Source organism: Notothenia rossii (assembly GCF_949606895.1).
Source record: "Notothenia rossii genome assembly, chromosome: 10".
Classification (NCBI taxonomy): Eukaryota; Metazoa; Chordata; class Actinopteri; order Perciformes; family Nototheniidae; genus Notothenia; species Notothenia rossii.
Window position 1 is genome coordinate 13,495,239 of NC_136908.1, and position 10,830 is coordinate 13,506,068.

Sequence of the window (10,830 nt, forward strand, 5' to 3'; positions counted from 1 at the left end):
GTACAGATTTTGGCAATAACACAAAATGCTTCAGATGGTTATTATAATCCTCTGTGCAATTTCAAACTGAGCTGGCAGAGAGCCCTCAGCTTCAAGTGTTTTTGTAGCTTTAATATCTGATAAACAGCTACTCGACAGTTTTTAATCTGAAGATCATATTAAGGTGAACATTATAAATATAATATTAAGTGAAGAGACTGTTGGAAGTCTGTTTTTATGAAAGATGGTGTTATTAAGTATTTCCCATTAGCAAAACATTCCATAAAATGATGAAAATCAACTATTTGTTCCTAAATAATGTCAATATCCTCAGATACATCTTATTCCTCTCTGCCATACACTGACATCGAGGTCCAAAAGCTATTAAATTGCCCAAGCTTATTATTATTTAATTCAAAAAGTCTAAAATGAACAACATGCAACGGTTGTCCTTTTCCATAACCCTGTTGGAAAATCAAAAAATGTCAAATCTGGTGAATCTTTTCCTTTTTTTATCAAATGCCAAAACGTTCTGAGTTACATCAAACCCAAAACCTCCCTTTGACATCAGCGCCATGAATGAGATAATAACAATACACACAGAAGGGCATGACCACCCACACACACACATACCAATCCTAGTCTGAAGCTTCAGCGAAGGGAGTGACGTCACCTCTCCTTTCCTGCGGTGCGTGTGTGTGCGCGTACATTATGTTGCCATAACAGCTGGTTGCGTTGGCAACAAGGACAATACCCTCAAACATAAAACATGACAGGGGGGCATTGTTGCACACAACATCATCTGCTGTAGTAAGCATGAAAACACACACACAGACACACATACAGCGAACACAATTTGCTGGTGTGTGGCATGTTGCTTAATCTTTTTCCAACAGGGCGATCAAAGTGGCCCACAGCTGCCGGGCCCCTTACGTCACTATGTTTTGATTCATCACTTAGAAACAAGACATTCTTGTGAAGTGAAAAGCACTTCTTTTTGTGATATGAGTATTTCACTTTTCTCAGGGCTGTAGCAAATAGTTCCGAGCTTTTGACGTTAACATTAAGATTTGAAATCTATTTATATTTATTATGTTTAAACTAGGGCTGTCAAATGATTAAAAATATTAATCAGATTAATCACAGCTTAAAAATTAATTAATCATGATTAATCACCATTCGAACTATGTCCAAAATATGCCATTTCTTTATTTATATTGTTGTGGGAATGGAAAGATAAATGAAAGAAGGCGGATATATCCATTTAACATACAGTATGTATGTTTATTATAACATTGTTCTGTGTGTCAAAATGAAAGACAGCCCACACACCTATCAATCATCAAACCGTGGGGTCTTATTTCATTACGTGTTGATTTCTATCAACACGTAATGTTGTATCGATGTAGGCCTATATAGAGATGCACTACCGCAAAAGTATTCTCCGTCAGGACTTCCCGCAACAACACCACGCCGTTATCTTGATTCTGATTGGCCAGAAGACATTATGAAAGATGTTCTATTGAGAAGACGATCACTACGTGACAAAAGTCTTCAAAACCGCTTCTAGTCTTCGGTATTTCCAGACAAGTGGGTACTGAAATCAATCTTACTAACTGCTGTCTGTGCAATTTACTCGGCGCGAGTTGGCGGACTTTATTTTGCTTACTTTAACATCATTTTTCATGGTGGGACTAAGGTGGGGCTAAGCCATTTCTTGGTATGGCTGTAGCCTACCCCAGCTCTGCCACTGGTGGAATGTATGGGGCGGGCCATTCTGCACATGCGTTAAATGCGGTAAATATTTTTAACGCAGTTCATTCAAAAAATTAATTACCGCCGTTAACGCGATAATTTTGACAGCATTAGTTTAAACTCATGGTTCTGCATAGTTGCAGATAAAAGATACACAAATTATATTAGTGTTATACTTTGAATTGTAGAGACAGAGTCCAAGGAGAATCTACTTCTACAAATAGAGTGTCTGTAACTCACATTTCTAATAAAGTCAAAACTCTAAATCTATTGAAAAAAAAAATGTCTAATTGTATTTAAATTCATGTGTTATCCAACACATCTTTGGGGGTGTTTAGCCTTTCAAAAATAAATTGTTTGATACAAAATAAAAACACACTAATTTAATCAGATGTATTCAAATTGAGGATTTAGATTATATTTTGTATTAATACAACACGAGGACAGAAAAGTAAATCCTCATTCAAAAATCTTAGAAGCATCAAACGTTAAAAAGAATCACACTTCTTACAGCCCGACCGCACAGTGCCAAAGTGAACACATACGGTGTGATGGCAGCAGCCCTGACTCAGTCCTGTAGATCAATACGATTGCTCAGTGTCAATGATCTCATCCTCCTAGCCTCCGAGTGTGTGTGTGTGTGTGTGTGTGTGTGTGTGTGTGTGTGTGTGTGTGTGTGTGTGTGTGTGTGTGTGTGTGTGTGTGTGTGTGTGTGTGTGTGTGTGTGTGTGTGTGTGTGTGTGTGTGTGTGTGTGTGTGTGTGTGTGTGTGTGTGTGTGTGTGTGTGTGTGTGTGTGTGTGTGTGTGTGAGTGTGTGAGTGTGTGAGGAGGGTGGCTGAGTGCAGGGGGAAGGAGAGAGAGCACAGGAAAGGAGAGATGGAAGTCGGAGGGAGGGAGGGAGATTCCAGAGGCAGCAGAGGCTCAGAGATGTTTTTACCATCAATCTGAAACACACACTTCTATAACACACTCACACAGGGCTAAGGCTTTGGTAAAGACAGTGAGCCAAATAGAGTGTGTGTGTGTGTGTGTGTGTGTGTGTGTGTGTGTGTGTGTGTGTGTGTGTGTGTGTGTGTGTGTGTGTGTGTGTGTGTGTGTGTGTGTGTGTGTGTGGACTTTTTCTCTGTGTGACAGGTCCAGTCAACTCAGAGGTGATCTGCAGGATTGAGTGTGATTGTTGGTGACGAGAACCAGTCTGCCTGACAAAGACAGCAGGGGACACCTTCAGAGGGCACACGCAAGGGCTGGCACAGACAGAACACAGACACACTCACTCACTCACTCAGAGAGGGAGAGCATGAAATTGGATACAAGATTCAGTGTATGAGGTCATATAAATGTGAGGTGTGGTTTTGGTGTGTAATAGACTGAGCTACAGCATGGCAGACAATTTAGAGCCTAAATATAGAGAGCAGAGGGTGTACTGTATGGCAGAGAGGAGGTGGTGCCAGGCTTTAGAGCCGCTGCTGCTGGTCTGTCTCAGAGGAACCACAAAGGGGAAGTGAAAGACAAAATGGTAGGTCAACAATTTTTTGAAACAATACAATAACCTTGAGCTTGATTATTTATTAAACGAATCGCCATCTACTTATTGGTTTGAGAATTATCAGATTCGAACACTTTGAATGTGATACAAATACAGAGACATGATGAATAGTTTCATTCAGGGTGGGAGTGGGATAGATGTCTCACCTGTGCACAGGTATCCTCTGAACCGCTCTCCCAGCCGGTCCACAAAGGCACCGCAGATGTCTATTCCCAGCAGCGCCACCTACACAACAGAGTGGAACAAAGACAAATGTTATAGTGAGCCTCACACAATAATATTTAATAGCAGTCTCTTGTATTTATCATGTCAACAAACACATTTGTTTCCCGACCTGAGTCCCTGTCTGCCTACACATTCACCCTAGTGGCAGCAGTCAAATTAGGACAAATTGGCTGAAAATAAAATAAGGCTCTCATGCAGAGGTTTAAACAACATTTAAAGTCTTCATGTTTCAGTGTCCAATATTCAAAGATTATTTATATTCATTGTAAAACACAAGTTGCTGCAACACAATGCAGGTAAAGTTCCAAGTTATTTAACAAGAAAAACAAAAAAGGAGACAAAACTGCTTCTGTAGTTTGAAGGATGAGATAAGAGTCTGAGCCAGAGGAAAGAATGTGCTCTATAGTCTGGAGTTATGACAGCGGATACTTCTGTATCTCTTGGCACCTTATATAGATACAAAGAAATGCTGAATCAAACTTTCTCCTGAGGTTTGCTGACTCAAACAGCAGAGTCTGAGAATTTTCATGCTGTCATGTTTAAGGAATCAAGTCTCTCCTTGTCTCCTTTTTAAGATGTAGGCCGGTCAGTCTGCAGACAGCTTTTTGAAAAAAGATTTCAGCCCCCAAATCTCAGATATCTGGAGCCTTGTAGTGTGAGAAACTAGTACTGTACCCATCAGAGGATGGCAACAGTGAATTATAGTTTGTTTTTAAAAACGGGAACTGTACCAGGAATTTGATACTAAGACTGTGACAGTGTAATATGTTTGTAAACATTGAAGTGTACAAAGCCTTACATTGTATTTATAGAGTATATATTGTACAGTGAGTGTACAATATATACATTGAGCAACTCCATCCACCTTTTATGTTGAAATGAAATGCCAAAAATAAAATACAAAAACATAACATCCAAAGACCACCCCTGAACTGATCTGACACAATACACAACCACTTTTTATCACAATATTAATAAGTGCAGATACCCGAGTCAGCTCAAATCACAGTGGATTCCTCAGTTCAGGTTTTTCATACCAGCGTTCTGAAGTAGTGCAATTTACTGAGGTTTAATATGTGTTTATGGATAAAGGCATAGTACTTTTTTAAAAGGTGTAAGACAGGCAATTATATGTAACACCGAAATGTTTGACATTTGGTTTGGGGGAATTTTACCATTATCTCCACTTTCTCAGAGTCATAAACGTAGTCATTTCTTATGGCAGACCCCTTTTTAAAGTATCTGGAGCAGTCGGAGGTTTTATCAAACAGTAATATATATATTGGCTGAATTGTTGAGTGCCTATGGGATCAAATAACATAATCATGATCTCAAAGGCATCCAGGAATTGAGCAAATCCAAGAAAGTAAACTATGGGGGTTTGAGGGGGCGCCTTTTTTCCAAGCTTTGTCTGAGAGGAGGCCCACAGTCTCAGAGTTAGACAACCGTTGCTCTAATTAACAACCAAAGAAAACCGATCAGAAACTAACATAATATCTCCTTACTTAAGCAACTGTAGAGTTTAGAATACATAAATAATGCATGACGACCCTAACTCAAGACACTTAATCATCTCTCCTGTCTATCACCACTGGCTCATGATGTGATTTTTAGGGGGAAGGTACACTGGACTTTTTGTCTTGTGGTAAAGCTGAGTTTTCCACTGTGTTTCTGATTAGGATCACATCCCACACTGCGCTGTGCTCCTGGAATGCTTGTGTTGGCAGCACCGCAGTAAAACTGAGCAGTCCAAAAAGAAAATCCATTAAGCATTTCTCTCCAGACTCCTCTTCCATAAGTCGGGAGTAAGGCTGCAGTTTTTTCCCTATTTTAGTCAAAGGGAAGACTGAAGAGCAAAGCCAGGTAACCACAAAAACAAAAGGGGGGAGGATGGGGGCGATGAGGAAGAAATGCAGGGACGAAGGCCAAGCAATACCACAGAAAACAAAAATCACCTGGAGAAGAAACATGAGCTCCAGGTCACTATAGCCGCGTTTTCCCACTTTAGTTCCGATGTCGCGTTCACACCAAAAAGAGCCGGAACTAAAATTAGTTCATGAGAACCTTTTTTACCCCCTTTTACCCCCTGCTAGAGAGCAGGGACTTTCGTGGGAGAAAGAGGTTCCTATGTCTGATTGGCTGGGCGGAATGCAAACCACGCCCCGTAAAACTCCCAGAAAGTTTTGTCAAGCCGCCATTTTATTATCCTCGCATTAGCATTAGCATTATCCCATCGCACAAACGTAGAGAGACTAACTTATGGCAACACAAAAGAAAACATGGGAGCGGTGGAGATGAGGAGGTGTCGGCGTTCTGGCGATTTACTCGGAAGGCTTCAGTAGAAGCTGCTGGGAGTCCCAGCAGCTTCTACTGAAGCCAGTCCCTAACTCCGGGGACTTCGGGTGGCAGTATACGCCGTGAAGTTGTTTGCGGCCTGCCAGTAAACCCAAAGCAGAAGAAGAAGAAGTGACGTCAGCGGCTTCATTTGCCTAATCCTCCCCCAGGGACTTATTCCGGTGTGAACGCGATCTGTACTTAGTTCATGAGAACTAAAGAGTTCTGATGAACCTTTGTGGGAAAAGTACTGCGGTGTGAATGCGACTAATGATGACTCTGTAATCCTGACCTAATTTAGGGGGAGGGAGGAGAAACAGTGCAGGCAGGAAGTAGCTCGCGGCCTCCCCTCCTCCACCCAGCACCCCAACAAGCTTGGCACCCACAACCATATGGCATCTTCCCTCGGAGAGAGGCAGAGGAGGAGATAGAAGAGGCTGTGCATGTTCTCTACCTTTGACAGGAAGACATGGGTCGGCATCAAAAGAGACTGAGGGGGCAGATTTTTCCTGCTGTAAAAACAATATGACTAAAGTTCAGGAGGGAATTATGGAGGAAAGAAGAGGTGGGAGGCAAAATAAGCACTTGGGCATCACCCCAAATATTTCAAACATAGGGCAAGCGGAGGTGGGTGGGTCTACCTAACCAAAGTATCTTTAGAGGGCAATCTTCAAAACATCAGTGTGACTGAGGTATGCTCAGGACAAAAGGGTAAATATTTAGTCCAGTATGAATGGTTCTTTGTGAAGAATAAGGTTGGAGCGTATGTTGGCTTAGCCGGGTAATTCACATACCATGTTCAGGTTTACTCTGGATTCTAGAAAGGCTTTAAGTGATTTAAAAAGGTCCAAAGTTCTCACAGCCACATTTAGTGTGAATACCTCTGCCATGGCAGCAAAATGCTCTCATTATGATGCAAAGGTGAAAAAATAGACTGTTGGTTGGACTGAATAAGTTATTAGGGGATGTAACCACAAGCTCTGTGATTAATCATAACAACAACATAACTCAATTTGTTAATAAATAACTATTATTTTGCATTCTTATAGATTGCAAAAAATACAAATGTTGGTAGTCCGCTATATGGCTTATTCCAGAGTGAATGGAAGCCTTTCTTAGTTCAAATCCCTGCTTAAGCTGCGGGACTGTGGAGTTGGTAAATCGATGTTAGAACATATTTTCGTGTTACAAAGCAATGGCAAAATGTGGAGATGATACTAGTAGTGCCAGATTAAATATTAGGACATTTTATTGCCATATTAACCCAGTTACATTTGATTTATAATAAACACAACTCTCCACAAAGAGAGGTGCCCAACATTACTGAGGGTTATTACAAATAAAGCTGGACTTTGTCTTTTAACTATTATTCTACTGATAATAAAGCAAATAAAAACATCTAAAAATCAGCAATCAAGTATCTTCACTCGAAGGTTTATACAGGGAAACATCTGCAGGGGGAGTTGAGTTTACAGGAAAAGCAGGCTAACATAAAAATAGATACATTGATTGAAAGAGAAATAACATAATATATTATCACTGCGGTGAATATATTTAATCTTTAAATACTGAAATAAGACTTGAGCCTGTGTGTATTGTACCGTAAACCCTGAACTGTGATAAATACTGTATCAAAAATTGAGTTAAACATTATGAAGCATATTTTATACTCTTTATTTGAGCAAAACCACAAGGATCAGAGTGTTTCGTGAAGCCAGCCTGGTAGCAGTATCAACCCTCGATCAATAAAGTCAGTGTTCAGTCGTTTCTGCCGCCCATAAAAGCAGCATGCAATATTAATCCCTCTGTTTACGTCCCTCACAGGAGCGCTGAGGCCTCTGTGATGCAGTGAGAGTGGAATCTACAGTCCTATCTATTGATTGAGGAAAGAAAGGAGAAGGTGTAATGGATCCATTGTTAAAAAAAGACCCAGACAAGGACAAACAAGTGAAACAGGGCCATGGGACGATTTGTATCCATACCCAAAAGAGGAACTTGGATGCGACAGTCGCCTTCCACGAACATTGAATCTATTTAAGAGTCCTGACTGGTGTTTTCCTTTGCCCCATTTAGCCCTCCATTTTTTTCAACTCTTTGATTCTCCCCCACATTTCAACTCTGCATCATCTCTCCATTAATCCCTCTCTCTGTGCTGACTCAGCATCTTGCTTATAGCCAACTCTTCTGTCCTTCTGGCTGACAGGGCGCCAATAAGCATCACTAAAAGCCTGCTGTGCGAGGGACTCTGGGGATCACAACTCACTGGCTCATCACTGCCAGACATTGAGCTCAAGTTACTGTATGTGTCATCACAGCAAATCTGAACAAAGGGATGCTTTGGCTTGTTACAGCTAGAGATGAAACCCTTGGTAGGCAGATGTAAGAGGTGGCAAAGGTTCACATCACACATGGTGGATAGGAATGGGTAGCAAGTTCAATTTAAAAGGCGTATGTCAACAAAAGGACAAACAAGTTTCAGGAACATTTTTATACCCCTGGAACGAGACTAAAAGAGCAGTGTTTCCCCTAGGTTTACTGCTTTGGGGGGAAACACTGCTCTTATTTACACTTATTTTAAATCCTCTGGAGCAGAGAGAGGAGCTGTTTGTGGATTATTTTTATTGATTAATGCATCAGTGTTTCTTAGGGTCAAATACACTAAACTCACAACTTAAAATGAAAGCGTTTAGTTTATTTAATAAACTAGGAGTCCCAGTTCACCTCCTGGGCCCTGCCGTGGTGCCCTTGAGCAAGGCACCGGAGAACCCCCTTCCCCCCCATTGCTCCCCGGGCGCTGTACAATAGCTGCCCACTGCTCCTAGACTCCTGGTACTAGACTCCTGGTGCTAGACTCCTGGTACACGAGCACATGTTCAATGTGAAAAGTGACAGTAGATATAGATTAGTTGCAATTTGGAGCTATATATATATAAAACATATATGTTTTTGAATTTCAGGGGGGGGCGCGGGGCTCCGTTGGCAGGGCACAGCGCACCTCAAAGACAATGGTAGGGGAAACACTGAAGAGGATGCTTCTGTAACGCAACATTTTCACACTCTTCGAGTCTTACTGATTTCTGCATCTCAGTGCATATCATTTAATCAAAGCAAAATGATATTTAAAAGTCAAATTTCAGCACGCTTTGAAAAAGGATTTCAGACTGTTTTGACTGGATCTTTGTGATACCTTGGCAAAAATGTCACATTCCTGCATTTCTGAGATATGGCAAAGCGTGTAGACAAGGCCGTCACACACAAACAGAGCATGAAACAGCAATATGAAAAAATATGAAACGGCAAAAAGGGAGATTGAAAATATGTGTCTGTAAGAGAGAGAGAGCAAAGGATGGAGAGAAAGCATCGGGTACAACAATGAGTCTGCTGACCCCTCCCCCATCCTCGCATCCAGGGCTACAGTAGTCTACAGTCCTGACAATGGGTCCTCAACACAGACACACAGTCTCAGCCAATACAACCATATAAACTCCGACAAACCACAGGAATGCCCTGCAAACGTCCAACTCTGTCACTGGGGTTGCATTTAAATATGTCTGCCTATTGTGATCCAGAAATACTACTAGGGTGACACAGATAAACACAAAGCCTTCCGTTTTTATAGATTTTCTAAGATTATATACTGAATTAAAAAAAATGAAAATAATATGTGTTTCCTCTGTCTTGGCTGATAAGAAAAAGTGGCAACCCGTTTAAAATATCTGGCTTAAAGAATTGTAATTAAATATCCATCTTTATACCATTAGGTGATGACAGCCCGTTTGAAATCCATTATCTCTGTTAGAGTTTGTAACATCTTAAACCTTTTTGCAGCTCACAAGCTAAACTAGTGGACAAGTATTAATAAACAACACGAGGGGCTGGCTGCTGCAGTGACACTGCAATACCCCGATGTGTTGACAGGCCAAGATTTCTCACCTTGAAATTGCTGGAGTTCACCCATCCTGCCAGCTCGTCGATGGTTTTATCGAGCCGGGGTTTGTCCTGCTCCACGTCCGAGGAGCGGTCCGGATCATTCAGGTAGTCAATGAGGTCCTGACCCACCTGCAACCTGCGGCTAACATCTTTCTGCACTAACTGCTGGTAAAAATAGTCCATATTGTCATGGTCCTCCATTGGGCACTCAGGTCCGTGTGGCCAGCCACTGAAGCCAGCCGAAGATAGAAGACAGTGGTCGGTGGGACGGGGTGTAAAAGACAGTGGAGGGGCAGAGAGACTGTGCAGTCTGGATTGTGTTTACTTTATGATTGAAGATCAGCCTGCAATCCTTAAAAAAAAACGAAGAGAGATTATTTAATCCCACAAATCATCTCTGCCAAAAAAAACTATACTTTGTATGACAAAGACTTTACGTTAGCTTGCTAGCTTACTTATTGTGCAACATTAGCTGCGAAGGTTCATTTAAAACTTAGAGAAAGTTCCAGAAATGTGTAATTGTAGTTGCACACAGCAGGTTTCTTCAATATGCCAACATCAAAACAAGCTTGGCTAATTGTTATGCTAACAAAGATAGCACGTAGCCAGTTAGCACAGCGACCCAAACAAGGGTAGAGCTTCCCATCCGCTAGCCGGGCAGCTAACGTTATGATCCGCAGGCCGGACGCCTGGCTCCGCTCTTTAGTCCATGACCACGGGCTGAAGAGTCCTCAGAGCGGTCTGTTGTGTACTCTTTTAGCGGTAAAGTTGCATCAAACTTCAACAATAGTTGCTCAACTCCAGTCCTGCAGTACTGTTTTCTCTTTAGTCCAGGAATAATCGCTGCTGCCGCTAAACCCGTTTAGTGGCGCTGAAAGCTCGCGGCTACCGGTCGGTGACTGAAACCGATAAACGATCAGAGGGGTCCTCAGGCACCGCACAGCTAGCCAGTAACATGCCTGATCAAAAATGAAGAATCATGAAGAGTACTGTGGAGTGCAATGTGCTTAAACAGTAAGAAGACACTCATACTAAGTCAAATTATATGTTTTCAATAGTTA

At 41.7% G+C, this 10,830-nt stretch overlaps 1 protein-coding gene across 37 annotated transcripts in view; it reads right to left on the reverse strand.

The window, feature by feature from the left end:
• clasp2 (cytoplasmic linker associated protein 2) overlaps nt 1-10,672 on the reverse strand; it is a 69,905-nt gene extending 59,233 nt beyond the window's left edge. For 29 of the 37 annotated variants that reach the window (XM_079653480.1, XM_079653474.1, XM_079653479.1 and 26 more), the window contains exons 1-2: nt 9,773-10,671; nt 3,427-3,505 (exon numbers count right to left, since the gene is read on the reverse strand). In XM_079653480.1, coding sequence (XP_079509606.1) covers nt 3,427-3,505; nt 9,773-9,970 — 277 coding nt within the window. In that variant the 5' untranslated portion in view covers nt 9,971-10,671. Of the gene's footprint in view, nt 1-3,426; nt 3,506-9,772 lie in introns of all 37 variants that reach the window. The other 8 variants (XM_079653484.1, XM_079653489.1, XM_079653488.1 and 5 more) reach the window with 2 other exon arrangements.
• Between the last annotated feature and the right edge of the window lie 158 nt (nt 10,673-10,830).